The sequence below is a fragment of the Oncorhynchus kisutch genome, linkage group LG9 (genome assembly GCF_002021735.2).
Source record: "Oncorhynchus kisutch isolate 150728-3 linkage group LG9, Okis_V2, whole genome shotgun sequence".
In the NCBI taxonomy this organism is placed as follows: domain Eukaryota; kingdom Metazoa; phylum Chordata; class Actinopteri; order Salmoniformes; family Salmonidae; genus Oncorhynchus; species Oncorhynchus kisutch.
Window position 1 is genome coordinate 15,303,945 of NC_034182.2, and position 26,038 is coordinate 15,329,982.

The 26,038-nt window shown below is 41.7% G+C and overlaps 2 protein-coding genes across 5 annotated transcripts in view; both read left to right on the plus strand.

Annotated features, from left to right (window-relative positions):
- LOC109896818 (ATP-binding cassette sub-family D member 2) lies at positions 1-24,123 on the plus strand. The gene is made up of 10 exons (XM_020491201.2): positions 1-1,113; positions 1,463-1,643; positions 3,790-3,911; positions 8,233-8,401; positions 16,209-16,303; positions 17,014-17,159; positions 18,246-18,391; positions 19,220-19,304; positions 19,501-19,626; positions 20,525-24,123. Exons 1-10 carry the CDS (start codon positions 178-180, stop codon positions 20,736-20,738), a joined length of 2,220 nt encoding a protein of 739 aa, XP_020346790.2. The 5' UTR covers positions 1-177; the 3' UTR covers positions 20,739-24,123.
- Positions 24,124-24,777: 654 nt separating this feature from the next.
- The window catches only part of LOC109896328 (kinesin-like protein KIF21A), a 43,022-nt gene continuing 41,761 nt past the window's right edge, over positions 24,778-26,038 (plus strand). For all 4 annotated transcript variants that reach the window (XM_031832014.1, XM_031832015.1, XM_031832016.1 and 1 more), the window contains exon 1: positions 24,778-25,198. In XM_031832014.1, coding sequence (XP_031687874.1) covers positions 25,158-25,198 — 41 coding nt within the window. In that variant the 5' untranslated portion in view covers positions 24,778-25,157. The remainder of the gene's footprint in view (positions 25,199-26,038) is intronic.

Here is a 26,038-nt window from a genome sequence, read left to right on the forward strand (position 1 = left end):
ACTGCCAAACCAAATGACGGAAATACTGGAACGTAGCTAGCGGTTGAGTTTTCTAGCTGAAACATCGCACCATTGTATGAGGTAGATTATTTTTCCATCATGATACTAACTCCCGGTGGATGTAGAACGAAATAACATCAAAGAAGACTAGCTCTTTGATCGCTTTGTAGGGGAAAGATGTCCAATATACTTGATGCGGCGTCCAGAGTGAAATGGGACCGGGCGACTGCAGCGAAGCGAGCTATCTTTCTCGCGGCCGCTGCCTATGGGGTGAAAACCCTGTACCCCATCGTCTGCAGACAATTCGTGAAACGGAAAGAATGCAGGAATAGAAGGGGGTCTAAAGGAGAGGAAAATGGCTCGACGGTGAAATCACAAACAGATGCACTGAGTCATAAAAAGTCACCTGGTGTAAACGCTGAATTTTTTAAGCAGATACTTGAACTCATTAAAATTCTCTTTCCAAAGCTTGTCTCCAAAGAGCTTGGATTGCTGTCTCTGCATTCGGTCGCGTTGATTTCCCGGACGTTTCTGTCTATCTATGTCGCAGGCTTGGATGGCAAGATTGTGAAAACAATCGTTGAGAAAGAACCACGAAGCTTCATCATCCAGCTGATGAAATGGCTCCTTATTGCTATCCCGGCCACATTCGTGAACAGTGTTATCCGCTACCTGGAATGCAAGCTGGCTCTCGCCTTCCGCACACGGCTAGTGGACCATGCCTACACCACCTATTTCACTGACCAGACCTACTACAAAGTTAGCAACATGGACGGGAGACTGACCAACCCGGACCAGTCTCTTACCGAGGACGTAATGATGTTTTCCCAATCCGTGGCGCATCTCTACTCGAACCTCACTAAGCCCATCTTGGATGTGATACTCACCTCCTACACCCTCATCCAGACGGCCCGGTCCAGGGGGGCCAACGCCAGCGGGCCGACCCTGCTGGCTGGGTTGGTGGTGTTTTGCACGGCCAAGGTTCTGAGGGCCTGCTCGCCGAAATTCGGAAAACTAGTAGCTGAAGAGGCCCACAGGAAAGGCCATTTGCGCTATGTGCATTCCAGGATCATTGCCAATGCAGAGGAGATCGCCTTCTACAGGGGCCACAAGGTATAGGAGGAAGGAATGCATGGAGGATTTTGCATGCATAGTCACTATGTATTTATTACAATAGAAATACTCATGGGTTGGATCCCTTTGAGTTGGATCCAATGCACACCCATGACATCATATCCAATTCCCAAAAGTGATTTTCAAACATTTGATTGACAGCCTCCTTATATGCGCTTGTTTTAGATAAGACTGTCTCCAAGAGCAAAATAACTCAAATGCAATGTGAATGTAATGTGAAAACTATTGTAGTTTATTTGTTGTAAATGTGCTATACTGTGTATGCTAGGTACTTGTGTGACTGCAATGCAAACTGCCTGTTTGTGTCTGTCTGTCCTGTGTGTGTCAGGTGGAGATGCGTCAGCTGCAGAAGTGCTACCGGGCCCTGGCGGAGCAGATGAACTTGATCCTGTCCAAGCGTCTGTGGTACATCATGATAGAGCAGTTCCTCATGAAGTACGTGTGGAGTAGCTGTGGACTGGTCATGGTGGCTGTGCCCATCATCACAGCTACTGGCTTCGCTGACAGCGGTAATAGTCATCACGACATCATCTTGTTTTCTTCTAAACCCTCTTGTTTTCGAGTAGTTAGTTGTAATGGGAATAGTTGTAATGGTTTATCTCTGTTTCTGCATGGTTTATCTCTGTTTCTGTAGGTAGCCTATTCTGTCTTTCATTTGAACCGACTGACATTTGATTCTATTTAGGTAATTTTGTGCTAATCTCACAAAGCCCAAAAAAACTGTCCCTCTTAATTTGCGTATGCCACATACAGTTGAAGTCGGAAGTTTACATACACTGAGGTTGGAGTCATTAAAACTCGTTTTTGAACCACTCCACAAATTTCTTGTTAACGAACTATAGTTTTGGCAAGTCGGTTAGGACCTCTACTTTGTGCATGACACAAGTCATTTTTCCAACAATTGTTTACAGACAGATTATTTAACTTATAATTCACTGTATCACAATTCCAGTGGGTCAGAAGTTTACACACACTAAGTTGACTGTGCCTTTAAACAGCTTGGAAAATTCCAGAAAATTATGTCATGGCTTTAGAAGCTTCTGATAGGCTAATTGACATCATTTGAGTCAATTGGAGGTGTACCTGTGGATGTATTTCAAGGCCTACCTTCAAACTCAGTGCCTCTTTGCTTGACATCATGGGAAAATTAATAGAAATCAGCCATGACCTCAGAAAAACAATTGTAGACCTCTACAAGTCTGGTTCATCCTTGGGAGCAATTTCCAAACGCCTGAAGGTACCATGTTCATCTGTAAAAACAATAGTACGCAAGTATAAACACCATGGGGCCATGCAGCCGTCATACCGCTCAGGAAGGAGATGCGTTCTTTCTCCTAGAGATTAAAGTACTTTGGTGCTGAAAGTGCAAATCAATCCCAGAACAACAGCAAAGGACCGTGTGAAGATGCTGGAGGAAACAGGTACAAAAGTATCTATATCCACAGTAAAACGAGTCATAAATTGACATAACCTGAAAGGCCACTTATCAAGGAAGAAGCCACTGCTCTAAAACCGCCATAAAAAAACAGACTACGGTTTTCAACTGCACATGGGGACAATGATCATACTTTTTGGAGAAATGTCCTCTGGTCTGATGAAACGTAAATAAAACTGTTTGGCCATAATGACCATTGTTATATTTGGTTTGTTATATTTGGATTGTTATACACCATCCCAACTGTGAAGCATGGCGGTGGCAGCATCATGTTTTGGGGGTGCTTTGCTGCAGGAAGGACTGGTGCACTTCACAAAATAGATGGCATCATGAGATAGGGAGATTATGTGGATATATTGGAGCAACATCTCAAGACATCAGTCAGGAAGTTAAAGCTTGGTCGCAAATGGCTTAAGGACAACAAAGTCAAGGTATTGGAGTGGCCATCACAAAGCCCTGACCTCAATCCTATAGAATATTTGTAGGACGTTCTGAAAAAGCGTGTATGAGCAAGGATTGCCTACAAACCTGACTCAGTTACACCAGCTCTGTCAGGAGGAATGGGCCAAAATTCACCCAACTTATTGTGGGAAGCTTGTGGAAGGCTGCCCGAACCATTTGACCCAAGTTAAACAATTTAAAGGCAATGCTACCAACTACTAATTGAGTGTATGTAAACTTCTGACCCACTGGGAATGTGATGAAAGAAATAAAAGCTTAAATAAATAATTCTCTCTACTATTATTCTGACATTTTACATTCTTAAAAATAAAGTGGTGATCCTAACTGACCTAAGACAGGGAATTTTTACTAGGATTAAATGTCAGGAATTGCGAAAAACGGAGTTTAAATGTATTTGGCTATGTAAGCTTCCGACTTTAACTCTACAGTAGTAGCTGATCAGCATGTGTTAACCCACAGGAACCAAGAACTTTGTTGTGTTGTGCTGATAAGGGTATATTCATCCTATTGTCCCTATTATCCTGTTAGCTGCTAACTAACTGAATGCTACTGTTGTCTCCACCAGTGGAGGTTGCTGAGGGGAGGACAGCTCATAGTAATGGCTGGAACAGAGCTCTAACCACTAGGCTACCCTGCCGCCCCGCAATTAAGGAGCCACCAACCTCCTGTGTTCTCCACCCCAATCAGTGTCATGCACACTGATAATATGGCAACTGTTTGGTTTTTGGCCACAAAAAACTCGATTTCCCCTCTCACAGAAACCGCCGACGGTCAGACTCAGGTGCTGGTGAGCGAGAGGACAGAGGCTTTCACCACCGCACGCAATCTCCTGGCCTCTGGAGCTGACGCCATCGAGAGAATCATGTCCTCCTACAAAGAGGTGATGTCTCAGTCTTCTCTGTCCTCTCTTCTCTCTCTCCCTCCTTCTCTTCTCTCTCACTCTCACTCTCTCTCCTGTCTCGTCTCCTCTTACATTCAAGTGGCATTATAGAGTGATAGATAGGACAGTGTTAGAGTGAGCCACTAGACCCACTCATGACAAGAGGACTTTCAAACTGTCTGTCAAGGTTGCAGACCAACATGAAGCAGCACCAAAGAAGGGCCGTGCTCATTCATTGAATCATAGGGACGTAATCCCTTATTTTAATCCCAGAATGATGATGTCTATTCATGCATATATATTTTTAGCAGTCATTTATTTATGAGTTACCAGAATTTGGCCCAAAAGGACATTTTATGCCCCCCATCACAGTGCTGATTTGAACGTTGTCTGTGTTGGTTGTCATATGCTCAATTCAATATTTGTGAATATGACAGTTATATCTACGGTATTACATGGATGTGAGAAAAGGGGCTGATGCACAAGAAAATGTGCACTGGTTCACTCTGTGGGGGAGGGTTGACCTTTCAATAAGAGGAATTGAGTATTGTTGGTGTCAGACTGGTTTTTGTAATCCTTTGCCTTGCAAATCAGACCGCTGTCTCTGTCTTGGATCTACAGTATCACACTTCCTGCTGAAGGTTAGGCTACTTTTAGTCATATCCCATACAGTGTGGAGAACACACAGAGTATGAAAAAGGACAGAATGTGATAATAAGGCCGTTTTTTTGGATGTCACCCAACAAGTATGTGCATACAGGGATTGTTGCTGTGTGTTGCTGTTGCACCCTAAGAGGCAGGCGGTGCCTGCCAGAGATACATTCCTGAGGTAATATTCACTCACTGCAGCTCACCCTGCAGCTAGCCTATCGCAGTGTCTGAACAAGGCCACACACCCCAATAGGTTATGTAATAGTATGGTATGTTATGCTGCAGGGGCACACACATTCAGACAGACACAGGTAGTACACATTACGCTACTGCTGCTGTCACAGCACACTGTCTGAACACAGCCTGAGACTGTGGCGGTCATGACATTTTGTCCGCCGGTGATCGTCAAGCAAATAACTGCCGGTCTCACGGTAATTTACCGTTAATTCACATAAACACATTTAGCATCTTCTGGCTTCCACACACAAAGCCTACTGTCACAGATCCCCCCCCCGGTACTAATGCTCATTCTGTTCACCAGTTCCGGAGATCTACGTCACAAAGGTTTCACTGAACGGGATTTATTATCATCAACCCCGGACTGTCTTGTCTGATTACACACCCCTGGTTTCCATTTCTCCTGATTAGTATGTTATATAATGTCGGTTATTGTTCCCATGTTTGTTGGTGGTGTGAGTACCTATGCGTTGGTTCAGCTGTTATGCTGCGTGCTATATATATTGTGTATTACGGGTATCGTCCCGTGTCGGTCAACAAGGTTTACCCTCGCTCTTTTGTTTGGGTACAGCCCAGTGTTTTTGTATACGTGTTTGTTTTGGGTCTATTAAAAACCCCTATTGTGTATCGCTGCGCCTGTCTCCTTTATACCAGCGTGACACCTACAAGCCACTGATGCATATCTTTGGAGTGTCTGCGTTTTAAAAAGTCTAAGAAATCCATGTATTATAGCCTACACCATCTACACCAATAAATCTAAAGAAAGAGAGTCATACACTCTATTTATAAACTACTAGTAATTTATTGAGTAAACCAGCAGGTGGTTCTATAGGCTATGCAATTGCGTGAGAAAACAAAGTGATGGCAACTATTAAAAAGAGGAGGATCCCATCAGCTTTCTATAGGCTGGGCCTACTATATTTATTTCTCAACTTTCCTAATATTAAGCACATTGTTTATCTTTACAACAGGAGTATAGCCGACCTGGCTGGCATGAAAATGAAGCAAGGGAAACGTGTCCTCCATTCGCTAATTAAGTGCATAGATGACTCGCTAGCTAGCTATGCTGAACTTGAATGAATGTTATCCACAGTCAGCACATCCCTTAGTTGTCAATCAAATGTATTTGGCATTGATAAAATGGGCGGGCAGGCAGGCAAGTTCCCATTCAGTTATCAATATGTGGGTTGGGACAAGCATGCATTGGCAGGCCAGATGCAGGAGGACGAGCAAGCTACTATTCCCCATCGTTTATCAGTGCAATTTTGATGGCCACTGAAAAAGTTTGAGAGGGTTTATCTAATGTTCCCTCATTAGATTTTTGCTCCTCCCACTCTGGCTAGCATTAGTTGTTGATCTTGTTGATGTGCATAGGCATACGAGGGCTACCATTTCATGGTTGTTTGATCAATAAGATTTTAAAGTTCCCAAATGTAAGACTCCAGTGGTATTTACATACGGTATTTGCAGAAATCCATTCAGGTGTATTTAGTGGCTTTTGTCGAATGATTTCTAATGATCTAAAGATGCACTGTTGCTACTGCCTGTAAACACACAGTCCAGTTCAAAGTGAATGATTGTCAGGCCCATGTGGCAAATGGCTTGTTTGTATATAGGCCTACTGTAGCCCTGATTGGCTATGGCGCGCAGGTCTGCGTAGACTCCGGTCCTGGACAGGACAGATGTGTTTATTCTGTTTGAATTACTCCAGCATCTTACTTGTCCAAACGCACGGCCGCTTTCCCACTCTATATGGCTATAGAAATGTCACAAATGCCTTACTACATCATTCCCAAACATTCTATGAGTTTATGAAAACGTGAAAAATTCTCGCTTGTCAGAAAATGTTTTTATTTTATTTATTTTTTTATGTCATATTCTTCCTGAGGGTGTACAGATTTGAATAAGATTGAATATTGTTCAAGTGCTGTCACTTTAAGGCTTTCCCCCTATGCCACTCTGCTGGCTGGCTGGCTTTGCCTAGCTGTGAATAAACCTCCATCTGGTTTATAATTATAATCCTCCACCAGGGAAGACTACACCTAGTAGCCCTCTCTCCCAGGAGAGAGTTAACACAGCCAGCCAGCCAGCCCCAGAGGCTGCCTGCCACAACCCATGTAGCCTGTCTGGCTGGGTTCAGCTCCTCATTACCAATCCAACAGCACGCTAACTAACCTGGAAGAGATCTCCTTGAAATGTTTGAGGTTTTGCATGCAACTCATTTGAATCACGTATGTGACTGATTCGATTTTTGTAGGCATGCAGCACTGTAGACTGTGCATCCTCTGTAATGTCTAGGTAATCTGTTTGTGTCTAGGCAATCTGTAATGGCTAGATAATCTCAGTAATGATCATATACTGTAGGCCTATTTCTAGTCTGTTTAGGTTGTTTTCAGGGAGTTCTCTCTAGCAGTACCCTATAAGGAGATGATTCCATGACTGGAATTGTTTCTGTCTCTAGGCTACAGTTTGTCACTATCTCTCTCCATCCCCAAGTGTGAGAGATGGTTGCTCCTGTTGCTCCTGTGAGAACAGGTTGCTCCTGTTGACACTACACTCTTAGAGAAAAAGGTGCTATCTAGAACAAAAAAAACGCTTCTTCGGCTGTTCCCATGGGATAACCTTTTGAAGAACCACTGTTGGTTCCAGGTAAAACCCTTTTGGGTCACAGTCATCCAGGCTGTATCACATCCGGCCGTGATTGGGAGTCCCATAGGGCGGCGCACAATTGGCCCAGCGTCGTCTGGGTTTGGCCGGGGAAGGCCGCCATTGTAAATAACAATTTGTTCTCAACTGACTTGCCTAGTTATATAAAGGTTAAAAAATGATTATAAAAAAAAAATAGAACCCTTTCCATAGAGGGTTGTACATGGAACCCAAAAGTTTTTTTTTTACCTGGAACTGAAAAGGGTTCTCCTATGGGGACAGCTGCAGAACCCTTCTAGAACCCTTTTTTCTAAGAGTGTACAGCCATCCCATTATACAGGCTATGTTATCTGTAGGAAGGCCCCGGGCCATCATCAGTACTGTGTGTTCCCTAAACACAGATACATGCAGCTATTAAAAAACAAAAACAGCCATTGTTTAGAGTCATATTAAGCTATGAGTGAAAATGAGTTGCATAAATTATACAGAGGGCTTTTGCATCATCTGATCAAATAATGTCCCTTCACCTTGTACTGTTATTCTGACCAGATTTTCAGTGCACACTGCAATACACTGCTATACACGAAGCTCTGCTGCTGGCTGCTCCCGTAGTTCACGTGCATTAATGTAAGTGTTTTCCCAAAGACACACACACTGCTCTTCTTTTGGGCAATGGTAGGGAACTCTGTTGGGTAAGATGACCTAACTGACCCCTTTCTGTTCAGTCTGACTCCAGTGTTATTTACCTCAACGAATGACCTCTGACCTTTCTGGTTGTCTGTAATAGGTCACAGAGCTGGCAGGCTACACAACGCGCGTCTACAACATGTTCCTGGTGTTTGGCGAGGTGCAGAGGGGCGTGTACAAGCGCTCGTCCACATCTACCACGGGAACAGGAGAGAAGAAGAACGTGGCCAGGCCAGAGATGCACATCGATGGGCCTTTGGAAATCAAAGGTAGACTGTCTGAGATGTTAATCATTTAGTACACATTTGTCCAGCGGTACGTAGGATACACATACACATTCTGAGACACTTAAATGTCATGCTATTCCCTATTCAGTACACAATTATACCATAGTATACCACTTTACTACAGGGGTTGGTGGTAGCATCTGGGTTAGAGAGGCGGGCCGGTAGCCTGGTAACCGAAAGGTTGCCAGTTCGAATCCCCGAGCTGCATGCAGGGAGAGAGCCAGCAGCCGTAGGGTTACCAGCCTCAATGATAATTGTGCATCTGTAACGTCATTATTCGCGATTCATTCAGGATATTCCGTAATCACGATACTGGATCAAATACTTTAATAAACATTTAAGTGATTTTGTCCCAATACATTTGGTTCCCTAAAATGTGGGGGGCGGCAATGTACAAAAGTGCTGTAATTTCTAAAACGGTTCACCCGATATGGATGAAAATACCCTTAAATTAAGGCTGACAGTCACTTTAACCTCATAGTCATTGTATAATTTCATATCCAAAGTGCTGGAATACAGAGCCAAAACAACAACGAAAAAGATCCTGTCCCTATACTTTTGGAGCTCACTGTATATGCACAAATGTTGAGCAAACTCACTATCCAACTGCAGCTTGTTGCCTTACAATTGTACGTTGAATCAACTTTAATACTATTTTGTTGAGCAAAGGCATCTTGTTGCCTTACAATTACAGTATACGTTAAATCAACATATTTTTTTAAAGGTTACAGAGAGACATAGAGTCCGCCCCAAATGTCACCCTATTCCCTATATATAGTGCACTACTTTCAGTGTTTCTCCATATTCATTTACCAGTGGCAGGCCACCGCTTCTAAATCGTTGCCGCATATATATATAGTTAAAGTCAGAAGTTTACATACACCTTAGCCAAATACATTTAAACTCAGTTTTTCACAATTCCTGACCTTTAATCCTAGTAAGAATTCCCTGTCTTAGGTCAGTTAGGATCCACACTTTATTGTAAGAATGTGAAATGTCAGAATAATAGTAGAGAGAATGATTTATTTCAGCTTTTATTTCGTTCATCACATTCCCAGTGGGTCAGAAGTTTACATTCACTCAATTAGTATTTGTCAGCATTGCCTTTAAATTGTTTAACTTGGGTCAAACGTTTCGGGTAGCCTTCCACAAGCTTCCCATAATAAGTTGGGTGAATTTTGTCCCATTCCTCCTGACAGAGCTGGTGTAACTGAGTCAGGTCTGTAGGCCTCCTTGCCCGTACACGCTTTTTCAGTTCTGCCCACAAAATTTCTATTGGATTGAGGTCAGGACTTTGTGATGGCCACTTTATGAGATAAGCCATTTTGCCACAACTTTGGAAGTATGCTTGGGGTCATTTGCAAGCCTCCCCCGTTTCCCTACAAACCTAACGATGGTCATTATGACCAAACTGTTCTATTTTTGTTTCATCAGACCAGAGGACATTTCTCCAAAAAGTACGATCTTTGTACTTTACAGTTGCAAACCGTAGTCTGGCTTTTTTATTGTGGTTTTGGAGCAGTGGCTTCTTCCTTGCTGAGCGGACTTTCAGCTTATGTGGATAAGGACTCATTTTACTGTTGATATAGATACTTTGTACCTGTTTCCTCCAGCATCTTCACAAGGTCATTTGCTGTTGTTCTGGGATTGATATGCACTTTTCGCATCTCTAGGAGGCAGAACGCGTCTCCTTCCTGAGTATGGCGGCTGCGTGGTCCCATGGTGTTTATACTTGTGTACTATTGTTTGTACAGATGAACGTGGTACCTTCAGGCATTTGGAAATTACTCCCAAGGATGAACCAAAACTATAGTTTGTTAACAAAGTGCTGGAATACATTTTGAGTTTTATGAGTTTTAATGACTCCAACCTAAGTGTATGTATACTTCCGACTTCAACTGTATGTATACAGTACCAGTCAGAAGTTTGGGCACACCTACTCATTCAAGGGTTTTTATTTATTTGTACTATTTTCTACATTGTAGAATAATAGTGAAGACATCAAAACTATGAAATAACACATATGGAATCATGTAGAAACCAAAAAAGTGTTAAACAAATCGAAATGTATTTTATATTTGAGATTCTTCAAAGTAGCCACCCTTTGCCTTGATGACATCTTTGCACACTCTTGGCATTCTCTCAACCAGCTTCATGCCGTGCCAATATTTTTTTATATTCAGCGTATATAAAGAAAGAAATCGCCATGGTAAAACGTTTTCAGCGTAAAGTTAAATGACTAAAACAGAGAAAGTATGTATAAAAGATAACGGATCTATATATTAAAAATTAAATATGGTCATCTTTGAGAACTGACAATCACCAAATTAAAGCTAGACAGTCAGGCAGAATCTAAAATTCCCAAAATTGCAGGGCATTATTTTGTTAGAATGTTTGAGTCATTCAGATGGCATAAGAACGATGCATAAGTGTGTAGAATTGCAGGAAATTTGCTCTAATCGGCACATTTTCTCTCAGCCACATGGCAAAATGTATAAAATTGCAGGAAATTCGCTTTAAAACTTAAATGTTTTCTCTCCGCCCCATGACAGAATGTATAGAATTTTAAAACAGCTAATTTTTTTCTCTGCGGCCAGGAGGAGGGCCTCTAAAATGTTCAGTCGCCTGGAGTGACAAGTTACAACATATATTTGTATCACTTTATGCATTCAGTCTTTTTTTATTTTTTTATTAGGTACAGTACGTTCGGAAAGTATTCAGACCCATTGACTTTTTCCCAATTGTGTTACGTTACAGCCTTATTCTAAAATGTATTAAAGAAATGTTTTCCTCATCAATACCCTGTAATGACAAAGCTACAACAAGGTTTGAGAAATGTTTGCAAATGTATTAAAAATAAAAACAGAAATACCTTATTTACACGTACAAGTATTCAGACCCTTTGCTAAGAGACTCGAAATTGAGCTCAGGTTTATCCTGTTCACATTGATCATCCTTGATGTTCCTTCAACTTGATTGGAGTCCACCTGTGGTAAATTCAGTTGATTGGATATGATTTGGAAAGGCACTCACCTGTCTATATAAGATCCCGCAGTTGACAGTACATGTCAGAGCAAAAACCAAGCCATGAGGTTGAAGGAATTGTTCGTAGAGCTCCAAGACATCTGGGTATCTGGGGAAGGGTACCAAAACATTTCAGCAGCGTTGAAGGTCCCCAGGAACACAGTGGCCTCCATCATTCTTAAACGGAAGAAGTTTGGAACCACCAAGACTCTTCCTCGAGCTGGCCGCCTGGCCAAACTGAGCATTCGGGGGAGAAGGGCCTTGGTCAGGGAGGTGACCAAGAACCCGATGGTCACTAGGGTTGCACATTTTGTGCAACCCATATTCAGAGGTGGAAACTTTCCGTGAGAATTAACGGGAATATATTGGAATTTATGGAAATATATGCAAGTTAATATTAATGCATTTAAATTTAGATGTTTTTTGCATTGGATATATTTACCATATTTATTTATTTATTTATTTATTTATTTATTTATCATTTCACCTATATTTACCACGTAGGCAAGTTGAGAACAAGTTCTCATTTACAATTGCGACCTGGCCAAGATAAAGCAAAGCAGTTCGACAGAGAGTTACACATGGAGTAAAACAAACATACAGTCAATAATACAGTATAAACAAGTCTATATACAATGTGAGCAAATGAGGTGAGAAGGGAGGTAAAGGCAAAAAAGGCCATGGTGGCAAAGTAAATACAATATAGCAAGTAAAACACTGGAATGGTAGTTTTGCAATGGAAGAATGTGCAAAGTAGAAATAAAAATAATGGGGTGCAAAGGAGCAAAATAAATAAATTAATTAAATACAGTTGGGGAAAGAGGTAGTTGTTTGGGCTAAATTATAGGTGGGCTATGTACAGGTGCAGTAATCTGTGAGCTGCTCTGACAGCTGGTGCTTAAAGCTAGTGAGGGAGATAAGTGTTTCCAGTTTCAGAGATTTTTGTAGTTCGTTCCAGTCATTGGCAGCAGAGAACTGGAAGGAGAGGCGGCCAAAGAAAGAATTGGTTTTGGTGGTGACTAGAGAGATATACCTGCTGGAGCTTGCGCTACAGGTGGGAGATGCTATGGTGACCAGCGAGCTGAGATAAGGGGGGACTTTACCTAGCAGGGTCTTGTAGATGACATGGAGCCAGTGGGTTTGGCGATGAGTATGAAGCGAGGGCCAGCCAACGAGAGCGTACAGGTCGCAATGGTGGGTAGTATATGGGGCTTTGGTGACAAAATGGATTGCACTGTGATAGACTGCATCCAATTTGTTGAGTAGGGTATTGGAGGCTATTTTGTAAATGACATCGCCAAAGTCGAGGATTGGTAGGATGGTCAGTTTTACAAGGGTATGTTTGGCAGCATGAGTGAAGGATGCTTTGTTGCGAAGTAGGAAGCCAATTCTAGATTTAACTTTGGATTGGAGATGTTGGATATAGGTCTGGAAGGAGAGTTTACAGTCTAACCAGACACCTAAGTATTTGTAGTTGTCCACGTATTCTAAGTCAGAGCCGTCCAGAGTAGTGATGTTGGACAGGCGGGTAGGTGCAGGTAGCGATCGGTTGAAGAGCATGCATTTAGTTTTACTTGTATTTAAGAGCAATTGGAGGCCACGGAAGGAGAGTTGTATGGCATTGAAACTTGCCTGGAGGGTTGTTAACACAGTGTCCAAAGAAGGGCCAGAAGTATACAGAATGGTGTTGTCTGCATAGAGGTGGATCAGAGACTCACCAGCAGCAAGAGCGACCTCATTGATGTACACAGAGAAGAGAGTCGGTCCAAGAATTGAACCCTGTGGCACCCCCATAGAGACTGCCAGAGGTCCGGACAGCAGACCCTCCGATTTGACACACTGAACTCTATCAGAGAAGTAGTTGGTGAACCATGCGAGGCAATCATTTGAGAAACCAAGGCTGTCGAGTCTGCCGATGAGGATGTGGTGATTGACAGAGTCAAAAGCCTTGGCCAGATCAATGAATATGAATGAATATCATATGGAGACAGAAACATAAACCCTTTACCGTATCATAAGTAGAAGTAATTGCAAATGATTCAATCCCTTCCAATAGAAATTTTAAAAACTATTTAGTTACGAATTGAACTTTAATTAAATGAGTTGACTCTTCACATGAGATGATTTCACTGAACAACAAAGTAAGGGAATATTGAATGATCCCCAATGACCCATCACATCTCCCAAAAACATTTGTAAAATGATAGTCTAGAAACTTAAACTTTGGTTGTCTCCCTTTCAGGCTTCCTTGTCTTCTCCCTGGACCTCCTCAATGTCCACCTTTTGAAAATCAGACTCTGAGGCCTCATCTTCACTGTCACATTCCAACCTTGTTAAGGATGGCTCGTTGTCAGGCGCAAAAAGCCAAAAATTTGTCCGGATGGCCACCAATTTTTCAACCTTTGTATTGGTCAGCCTGTTGCTTGCTTTGGTGTGTGTGTTCCCAAACAAGGACCAGTTGCGCTCTTAGGTTGGCTGATGTTGGTGGGGTTTGGAGGATGATTGAGGCAACAGGGGAAAGAGCCTTCAGTCCACAAAGTCCCTTCCACCAGGTGGCTGATGAGATATGTTGGCACGACTGCCATATTGCATCTCCATCCCAAAGCTCTTGCTTGGAAGTGTACTTCGCCAGATTGCCAAGAAACTTGCCCTCATCAATGCCAAGATGGCGAGACAAGGTAGTGATGACACCATAGGCCTTGTTCATTTCTGCACCAGACAGAATGCTCTTGCCAGCATACTTGGGGTCAAACATGTACGCTGTGGCGTGTATGGGCTCCAGGAAGAAGTCTACATGCTTTTTGATGTATTTTAGAACTGCAGTTTCCTCTGCATGGAGCAACAGTGAAGTGGGCAGGGCAGTATGGATTTCTTCTCTTACATCTGCAAGCAAAGTCTGAACATCAGACAGGATTGCATTGTCTTCCTCAATCCGTGCAATGGCAACTGCTATAGGTTCAAGGAGTTTCAGGCTGCTTACCACTCTCCCAAAATACATCATCCAGGAGGATCCTCTTGATGGGGCTGTCCATATCGGCAGACAGTATAGTAGTGTGGGCTCAATAGCATCTCATTAGTGTGCAAGATATTGAGAATCAGCTGTACATGTGATGGAAGAGTGCACTGCACATGTGATGAAAGAATGCACTGTGCATGCAGAGGGTTGCAATTCCATTGAATTGGGGATAACCAAAATATGCCACAAGACCTAGAAATGCCTTGTGCATCCCTCAAAAAAGGCTCACTGTTATAAGCCAACATTTTTGATGAATTGAATCAAAAGAACCAAAATTCCCAGGCTTTTACTTCCCATGGTAAATTTCCAGAAAAATTCTGGAAATTTACTGGAAAGTTTCCGACCCTTTGCAAACCTAATGGTCTCTCTGACAGAGCTCCAGAGTTCCTCTGTTGAGATGGCAGAACCTTCCAGAAAGGCAACCATCTCTGCAGCACTCCACCAATCATGCCTTTATGGTAGAGTGGCAAGACGGAAGCCACTCTTCAGTAAATGGAACATGACAGCCTGCTTGAAGTTTGCCAAACGGCACCTAAAGGACTCTCAGACCATGAGAAACAAGATTCTCTGGACTGTTGAAACCAAGATTGAACTCTTTGGCCTGAATGCTAAGCGCCACGTCTGGAGGAAACCTGGCATCATCCCTACGGTGAAGCATGGTGGTGGCAGCATCATGCTGTGGGGATGTCTTTCAGCGGCAGGGACTGGGAGACTAATCAGGACAACGACCCTAAGCACACAGCCAAGACTATGTAGGAGTGGCTTCGGAACAAGTCTCTGAATGTCCTTGATTGGCCCAGCCAGAGCCCGGACTGGAACCCGATTAAACATCTCTGGAGAGACCTGAAAATAGCTGTGTAGCGACGCTCCCCATCCAACCTGACAGAGGATCTGCAGAGAAGAATAGGAAAATCTCCCCAAATACAGGTGTGCCACGCTTGTAGCGTCATACCCCAGAAGACTTGAGGCTGTATTCGCCAAAGGTGCTTCAACAAAGTACTGAATGGGGACTGTAAATGCAGATGGGCCATCCCAAGCTTCAGCCTATTAATTTCAGGCTACAGGTTATAATGTTTTTAATGCGAAAATTATATTTCAGATGGTGTCAACATAATCATGTATTCTTTCATTTTGGAGTAGAATGTTCTTTTCAAAAGTCACCAGAAGTGACCTTGTCACAGACGTTCCCCCCCACGCTAACTTTGCCACCGCTGCTGAAAATAATCCTCATAGGAAACACTGACTTTTGACCAGAGACCTATGGGCCTTTGTCAAAAGTAGAGCACTATAAAGGGAGTAGGGTGCAATTTGGGACACAGTGTAGGCTAATCCTATTCAGTGTATCTTTATTGCTGTTTTTTCCGACCATCTTGGTCAAATTACTCAGCTGTAATCATGATATGTTTTGTTTTATTTTCACATACACCTGATATGTACATCGACAGATTTCTTTTACCATGTCAGCCCGGTATTCGAACTAGCCACGTTTCGGTTAGTAGCCCAACGCTCTAACCGATAGGCTAATACTAATGGTGAATGTGTGCATCTGGACATACAGCTAGTTAGTCAGTTGGCTACATCCTCAGTATCTACAGCTGCACTTTTTTTTACACTTTCTCACACTTTTTAAATGCTGCCTCACATTTTTCTGGCACTCTGTACTCTCGTTGACTGAACTGATCATATGAATTATTGATCGACACACAATGACTGATTTCTCCTTTGTTTTTTTGTGTCGGTCTTCTGCAGGAAGAGTCATCGATGTGGACAATGGCATCGTGTGTGAGAGTGTCCCTATCATCACTCCCAATGGAGACATAGTGGTCTCCAGTCTCAACTTCAAGGTGAGAAATATCACAGCAAAATCCTGGGCGATGTTCAGTGGGGATGAAACGTTTTCAAATGAAGTTAAAAAAATCTAATTAAGTCATATCTGAACTTATCCAATAAGAAAACAGATTTTTGTTTTCCATTTCCTGAGTGTTGTGAAAGTGTCCTACTGAAGATCCTGCTCAGCATCCTACTAAATGTTGATGTGTGACACACAAATATAGTGATGTGTCACTATATTTGCCTAACTCTCTAGCCATCTTCCCCCAGGGTAGGGTTGTACATGCTTTTGTTCTTTGTTGTGTTACCGGGAAGTTAGCTCACTTTAAAATTTGAATTTCTTTTTGAAGTGAACCCTGGCCAGGAAGCACACATGTAATAATCACACACACACACACACACACTAAATTGCACGGTATAAAATAAGGAGAGTATGGCTTCCTAATACTCAACATAAACCATGTCAAAAAAATATGTAGGGACTACATAGAATCAAGTGATTCAGACTAGTCTGGCTTTTCCAAACTCTTGTCATGGGTTGTTCGACACATTAGCTGTGATGAGACTATTCAGTACTCCAAGGCTATAACGTGTGTGTTTGTGTGTGTGTGTGTGTGTGTGTGTGTGTGTGTGTGTGTGTGTGTGTGTGTGTGTGTGTGTGTGTGTGTGTGTGTGTGTGTGTGTGTGTGTGTGTGTGTGTGTGTATGAATGCTGTTTCTTGCAGGTGGAGGAAGGTATGCACCTGTTGATCACAGGTCCTAACGGCTGTGGGAAGAGTTCTCTGTTCAGGATCCTCAGTGGGCTGTGGCCTGTCTATGGGGGGCTGCTGCACAAACCCTCCCCACAACACATGTTCTACATACCACAAAGGTCCGTGGTTGTCACTGTCACACACATCCTTATGCCCACATATGTACTGACTCTGACACACATGTACCCATGTATAGATGTAGGATCTTCATTTGATCACTCTTTTGTTGCTGAGAATTTTCCTGCACGGCAGGAAATGCAAACTTGTAGGGAATTCAACTCCTACAAAAAATGTCCATTAATTATAATCCACATAATAATTCACATTTCCTGTTGCTGCAGGATTATTTTCCTGCTGTAGCAAACTGGCTCAAATTAAGATCCTACATTTGTACATGTAAGCTTGCATAGAGGCACACACACAGGCATGCACGGGTGAATATTCTGTATGAATGCACACACACACACTCTATACACACAGTGAAAGGTATTGAAAATCAGCAGTAGGGATCCTTACCCTCTAGACTCAGTAACTGAATCTCCATGGAGAGTGAGAGAGAGAGAGAGAAACCAGACCTTAGAGTAGTGAAATATTTACCAGATCTCCCAGGTGTTTGACGGCTTTTCAATAATCCTGAAACGTGACACACACACACTCATAGATTTGTATTGCTATCCTTGTGGCGGCCAAATAATTGAATCCCATCCAAATTCCTATCTTCCCTTACCCCTAAACCTAAATCAAACCCTAACCTTAACCTCACCATAACCCTAAACTTACCCTAAGCCTAACCTTAACCCCTAACCCTAAAACTATACTAAACCCTAACCCCTAACCCTATCCCCAACCTTAATTCTAACCCTAAACCTAACCCCTAAGCCTAAAATAGCATTTTTCCTTGTTTTACTATCCTTGTGAGGACTTCTGGTACCCACAAGGATAGTAAACTAAAAACACAGACACACACACACACACACACACAGTTAAATGTATTCAAAATAAGCAATAGCTAACCTTACCCTCTAGACTCTCCATGGAGAGTGAGAGAGAGAAATCAGACCTTAGAGTCGTAAAACATTTACCAGATCTTCCAGGTGTTTAGACGGCTTTACTGGAATGGTGAAACATGACACACACACACACTCAAACGTTTTTACCTAAATGTTGTGTCTGACTATCTCCCCCCTCCCTCTCTCTCTCCTCAGGCCGTACATGTCCATTGGAACCCTGAGAGACCAGGTGATCTACCCAGACTCTCTAAAGGACATGCATGACCGAGGCTACAGAGACAAGGACCTAGAGGTCATACTGGACATCGTTAACCTCAACCAGATAGTGACCCGCGAGGGCGGTAAGAACCCGGGGAGGGGCAGTGAAGGAAATCCGATCTGAGTCAGCCTGGAAGAAAAAAGGTTGCGTGGGTCTGAAGGCGTAGTAACAGGTTCACTTTGAAAAGAGGTAGCTGAAGCCTGACAAAACTCCCAGTAACCTATTTTTAAGCCATTTACCCTTGAGATGAATGATATGGTTTCCATGGGGATTCCCTAACAACAACAGACATGTACTGAATGGGGCCGTCTTAGTTCAGCTAACACATCCTTCCTCAAAACATTTTTGTATTTCTTATCATACTATGCGCTGTCTGTAGTGCATTTGACCACTCAATAAGTTATTTCTGTATTTTTCTAGTGGCATCAGTCTATCCCTCTCTATATCATTGGTTTTATTAAGGACATGTAGAGTGTAGTTTAATTGGAGACCAGTGGTCCTGTTATTCTCCAACAATCAGCTCTATCTTTAATTATTTGTTACTTTTATTTCTTATTCTGATTTTTTGTTGTTGGTGTTTTTGTAATAAATCCAAAATTACTGCATTGTTGGTTAGGGCTTGTAAGTAAGCATTTCACTGTAAGGTCTACCTACACCTGTTGTATTCGGCGCATTTGACAAATACAATTTGATTTGATTGTGAGCGAGTTTGCGTATTTCTCCTATTGAATATTCTTGAACTTTGAACTTTCACCACAGTTGGTACCACGGTTACACACAATTTAAACCCTTTGCGTTGTTCTTTGTGTAGTGTTTAACCTACTTATTCCAATGGAGAATAAACTGTAGTCAATGACAGTACTTCCGATATTAGCTGACTGTGATGTGTGTCTTGTTTGTCTGTGTGTAGGTTGGGATGCAGAGATGGACTGGAAGGATGTGTTGTCTGGGGGAGAGAAACAGAGGATGGGCATGGCTCGCATGTTCTACAACAGGTGAGACTTGGCCTGCCATCTTAGGCCTTCTTATACCCTGTTGGAAAAACATAATAGTAGATATTTAGAGGTGCTGTTGATTGAATAGCCCATATTCCTCTCTTGTTTGATAGCTGATTGAATGGTGGCTAGTTGATTTAATTCATTGTTCATTAGAGGGTTATAAATGACTAAATTCCATTTTATTGTGTGTCAGGCCAAAGTATGCCCTGTTGGATGAGTGCACCAGTGCTGTCAGCATTGACGTGGAGGGAAAAATATTCCAGGCTGCAAAGGATGCTGGGATATCATTACTGTCAATCACCCACAGGCCTTCCCTCTGGTAAGAGATATATATCATATCTGGACCAGTCTGTCCAGCCCAATTCTGATATTTTCTCCACTAATTGGTATTTTGACCAATCACATCAGATCTTTTCACGTGAGATATTTTTCAGAGCTGATCCGATTGGTCAAAAGACCAATTTGTGAAAAAATATCCGAATTGGGCTGCCTGTGTAAATGCAGTCATCGTGTCTCTTCCGACAGCCGCTGTGTCTCCCCGATACTTAGGCAGAGCACCACGAGTATGGCAAGCAAGACTAGTCAGATAGTTTCTTCAATGTGTATTATTTTATGCCGCTTTTTGTCTTGAAGCACACAGATTCTGTACTGAACACTGTAGAACAGTTTTAAAGGAAAACTGTATAGAAACCTGTAGAAAAAATAAAAAAGGAAATGTAAAACAACTAATACGCTACAAGCAAATGCACCACTAGTTGTCACGTCAGCAGTGCTCTGTTCTGTATTCTCTCTGAGTTAGCCTCAGGCATTAAACATGATTGCAGCGCAAACACAAACAGTACTACCACAATATTGTGCAAGTCTGTTCCTCTCAGGAGATTGCTGCTGCTATTTAGTTGCTTGTTTAACCTTAGCAGTCACTTAATAACCCTATGACATTTTACACAACATGACATGACACTACAAGGCTGGGCACAGCACAAAATAATCACAACATAACTGCAACCACAATAGATCAGAAGACATGCACCATCATTAACACTGCAATAATGTTTCATAACATAACACAACCATAAGGCCAACGACAATTGTATACTATTTGGAAATCATGTTGTGCTTGGACTGGATAATGAATTAATTAAAAAGAGAAACATAGCGCAACCATGAAATAATCCCATCCTTAACCCATATTCTTGCTCCACTTTTCATACCTACAGGAAGTACCACACCCACCTGTTACAGTTTGATGGTGAGGGAGGATGGAGGTTCGAGCAGCTGGACACCGCTACTCGTCTCTCCCTAACCGAGGAGAAACAGCGCCTCGAATCCTCACTTGCAGGAATACCCAAGATGCAACACAGACTCAACGAACTCTGTAAGATCCTGGGAGAGGACTCAGTCCTCAAAACAGCCGACGCAGCAAAGGACTGAAAGAAGAGGAATGAAAGAAAGAGTGAGATGGATGTTCAGGAAAGTCAAAGTATTCTTTTTCTTTGTTTCAACGCACACCGACCATTCCCATACGTTTCCAGTGTTGGGGTTGAATTTGAAGAATTCCTCAACCATGTTGTTTTATAGATGTTTTCATCGCTGGAATAGTTGAGACTTAAAATCTCTGACAAGCTGAGACTCACATTTTATTTGGTTGAACAATGAAGTAAAAATATTGTTCATTTTTAGCACTTTACTCAAGTTGAGGAAATGTAAATTGTTATTGCCGTTGTAGTTATCAAGTGAAGTAGTAGGCTTATGTTTTTTTTGCGAGACGGTATTTTCCTTATTTTATTGTGTAGATTTGTTTGTGTTAATAAAAAACTACTATGTACAGGAAAAGGCTCAAAGCTTTCCATAAAAAAAATGCGTAGTTTTATGAGACAAGTTTAAAAGATTGACGTTTCGGCATTTAATCGCCTCCTACGTCAGTCTTTAAAAACTGGTCTAATAAAACGTTGTTTTAATTATGGCGAGCGAGCGTTGCGCCTTTACCTGTCCAATGATGTCTACAAATGTTTTTATTTAACCTTGACTCACTTTGGTTGAGCACATCTTTATATAAAAAAAATACTAGAAAGGTAATTGGATGATATCAAACAATGATCATCCAAGTTTTTACAATCATATGAAGTTATTCATTAAGGTTAGGCTAATAAGCATACAGTTTTAAAGGTAGCCCAGCTGGTCAAATTTAAAGTACAATAAATGAGTGTCCCCTTCTGTTATCTCAGCCACTGGCGCTGGGTTATGTCATAAGGACATCTTCCTTATTACATTACTGAATGTGTTTTTCACAGGTTTTCTCCTCAGAACTGCAGTATAGTAATATATTCAAAATACCTCAGTAGCTTTCAAGTTATCTGGCTCTGCATTTTAAATAACACCCTTCCCTAGACCTATATAGTGCACTACTTTGACCGCAGGCCTGATTTGCCTTTGTTAGTGGCTAAGAGATGGTTATCTTAGGAGCTATTATTGGACATTAGTGCATAAGTGACAGCTGTTGGTCTGTTGCAATAGGCTTCTGGTTAACTGAACAAATACAATGGATTTCAAGGCATCCTGTCTTGTCTCCAGCAGAGCACAGCAGGAATTGGACTGGGCTCGGTCACACAAACGCACGCACAAGAACGCTAACGCACACACACACACATCACCTGGCAAAGCCCTCCTCACTGTCACTAGGATAATATCTGTGGAACAGGATGTTTTGTGTCGTCTCGGTCTGCAATCTTCACCCCTATAAGAAATAATGTCACATCTTCAGCAAGAGGTTTAGATTGTGTTCTACGATAACCGCTGTTGTTTTCCGTTGTGGTTCAGTACAGTTTACTTGGTTGCTGAGTACAATTAACTGTTACCTTGTTATATCCACCCACACTAAAATCAATCTAGTTCAGCAATTCATATTTGTTATCAGCGACTTATCTCAGACTATATACTGTGAACTTTGTTGTTTCTTTTTTTGATAATGTCATAAAATGTATTTTTAATGTATGCATTTTAGAGTTTTATAATGCTGCCTCTGTTCAAACCTGTGTATGTACAGTAAATCTTCTGCTGAACAAAGCTGTCAGCTCTGCTGAGGTTACTATATGTCAAATCCAAGACCAGTCCTTCTAGTACTGTAGCCTTATAGCCTGGCTGTGTTAGTGCATCACCTATGCCAGGGTTCTCCAACTGGCGGTCCGTGGACCGAATTTGGCCCGCAGGTGATTTTATTTGGCCCCCCCAAGAGCAAAAAAAAAATTGTATTTTTATTTTTTATTGTTTGACATGAAAGACTAAAAACACCAGCAAATCAGCTCCTAGTGATTTACATTTTGGAAATGTCAAAGTATTCCCAAGCATAATAGATATATGTGATCGAATACAGATGTAAGCAAGGTTTGAAATGATTACGTTAAAGTCAAATATTATATATGTTTGGGCTTCTTGCCGTCAATTTGCAGACTTCAAATTATTTGTAATTATTTTCGGCCTCCCTGACCAGCCGTTCAAGAAAAAAATCAGTGACTGAATCTAGTTAATGATTCCTGCCCTATACTGTATTTTCAATCAGTAATACCTACAAACACTGAGTATACTGATTGGGTGGCACATAGTAGTTCTTGGTTATTTGATTGGCTTGACTGTAAGAACTGTGACATCAGTGTCACAGAATGAAATCAGTAACTGCAATGGCAGAATATTTACACTTGTTGTACACATACAAGTGTAGAACAAGTGCAACTACTATATTTTTACCACTACATCTCAGACTAAACTGTCTTAAAGAGAAGTGACATGGAAAAGAATGTATGTAAGTTATAAATATGTAAACTATATATTGTAATGTTAATATGGTACTTATATTTGCCTTTGCATGGAATGGGTGAGTGTGAGTGATGCCTCAATCACATTATATTTGAACTGTCTCTTTCAATCATTGCTAAACAGAGAGCATTGTGGGAGAATAAATAAAATAAATTGCACCATGTATAGTTAGTTGTTCATGGAAGTAAAGTATTGAACTTTTGTAATATACTTGGGTATAACTACTGTTATAAATAGGTTATAAGCCTGAAAATAACCTACATATTCAGGCTTCTCCTCATTCTTTGGGATTCTAACTAAATACTTTGTGTCTTGAAATGGACACCTGACATAGTGAAACCTGATTTGACTGTACTGTAAAAGAAAACAATGAAAACATGTATACGTGACCGTGAGTTAGCTATCTAACCAATACTATGGATCAAACAAAATCAAATATACTTTTGATATTCTATCAAATTGCAACTGTTAAGTTATGGCTACTCTAGTATGTTCCCACAACACTTTTACTTACTAACAATTCATGGATACAATTCTTTTGTCAATTTTTTAACAAGCGGAACATCCGAATGTAATGTATTTGACATGTATCATAGCATTTTACTTTGTCGTAGGCAATTCATTCAATTTTGGCAACGGTGACAATTTAAGTTTGATTTGCAAAATGGTTGTTAATTTAATGGAACCTCTTGTAACTAATGCATGTGTTGTGTCATTATTTTCTTAAACTAATTTATGTTATGTGAATGGGGTCTGTATTGTGCTATAGGCCTAGTGATGCTGTTTCAGTCAAGAAAGACATGGGACTGACAGACAATAAGAGGCATTGTCTCCCCTCTTTTCTAGTCTCCTTTTGACATTTTTATGGTGAGAAAACAGACCAAATGTTTTAATTAAGCCCACCTGTTCTGGTACTGTTGTTCATTCTGCATGTGAGGATGTGCACTGAGTGTTAATTTACATCAATGTGAAAATGTATTTTCCTGTAAATAAAATAAGACAACCACTAAGACTGCAAAACTCAAGTAATTGACTCATTCATTGGTGTGTTGTGTTGTTATTAGTCAGCATTTTGTGGTTGGTTGCTTATTCCAGCCTCAGAGTACAGGGGCATTCAATGTAACGTGTATCTGATGCCATCTAGTGTAATAAAGACGGAAATGATTTGGATCAAACTGCACTTTTATAATCTTAACCAATGACCACACGATGCTGCCATGCTCCATCCATACACCCGTACATCAGTAATGTCATTGCAACACTAACTATTAGGCCTACACCATTTGGTATTTCACAAACATATTCACGTTAGATTGGAATGTCAAACTGTATGGCTACATACAATATGCCTATGCTCTTCGTTTTTAATTAGATCGGCGGTTTTTAACTGCATTGGACGTTTTAAATTGCATTGCTGGTAACAAGCTGGTGTGATTGTTTGAGACTCAGCTAGTGGCCATCAATAATCCAACATATTCCATCAATTGGCCTCTATAATTGGCCTTGAGATGGTTACCATTTACCGAACCGTTTAACATTCGTAAGAAAACGATATACATTCACTTTAATGATTACAATGAACTGTGTTAAAAAATAGAGCGGCCACGATGTTTCTTCACTCGTTCAATAGGGTTGATATTTTCCCACTGTCAGGTTGGTAGGGGACATCTCAGAAGGCGTGGCTTGTTACGTTTCACTCCTCCCGTCACACACACAGGAGCGGGCAAGTGTATTTTTCTGTCCCTATCACCTCGCAAGGCTGGCCTCTACACGGGAATAATGCAATGTCATTGAAAATGTTACCTCGTATATCGTAGCCTACGTTTATTTCAGAATGCGCCTCGCCCGAGATATAAGCACAGACAATAGCACGCTAATGCTGACTTCGTATTGAAATTATTTGTATCAGGTGGATGTGAGCTGCAGTGGCTCAAGCGCATCGGTAACGAAGCTGCATGCTGTAAAACCGTTAAATAAAAAGAACCAAGCTGTTTATATCGTGGTTGTTCCAGCAGTGACGACCCTCCGGACGTCGTAACCATGAGTGGACAGGACGAAAGTTCGGTGCGGGTCGCGTTGAGGTAAGCCTGTGACATTGGATGGTGTTCTGTTCTGTCGGAAAATAATGGTCATCCTGGTCACGCCTCTCCAGGATAATGTACCTATATTATTATGGTGACAATGCCGGTGTTGATAAACCACAGCACGGGCTGTTATAATGGCCTAGTTACTGTGTACTAGCATGAATGTGTGGATAGCCTGAACATTTGCGCACAGTAGACGCACAGTAGACTACAATGTGGCAAAGCAATCGACGTTCACGTAGGGATTAGGGATAGCAATAACACTATGTTTCTCCCGGCGTTTATTCTAGAACACATGTCAAATGTCAAACAGCTAAAGCAACACGGCCTTGGATTTGTTTTAAGTGTCACCGTCAGCCCCCCATATAGGCCAACACAATTTCGTAGGTAATGTTTCATGGGTTTCCTTTGTTGGTGCTTAAGCTACAGGACACCTTTTCCCAGAGTCCTGGCTGCAGACATAGTGACTACATGGATTTATGAATGAAGGGAGAAGGGGCGGATATGATACGAGAAAGCAATACCGCTTGCGTCTGTGTGTGTGTCATAGATCTGTAATGTCATGTGAGAAGGATCGGCGGAAGACAGACTAAGACCTGGTTACACCGCTCTCTCGTTACTGCAGGCAGACTTTGACCCAGTACTCTGTTTACTAAGTCTCTGTCTGGACTGGGCCTTGGTTTTTACAAGCCTCTCTCCTGCATATACATGCAGCCATATTCATGAGACAATATACTAGCAGCAAGCACATCTTCATAGACATGATACTGTAGAGTAATTGCAGACATTTCAGGCAGACAGCATTTAGAGTTTTCAAAAACGATATACTGTCATTTC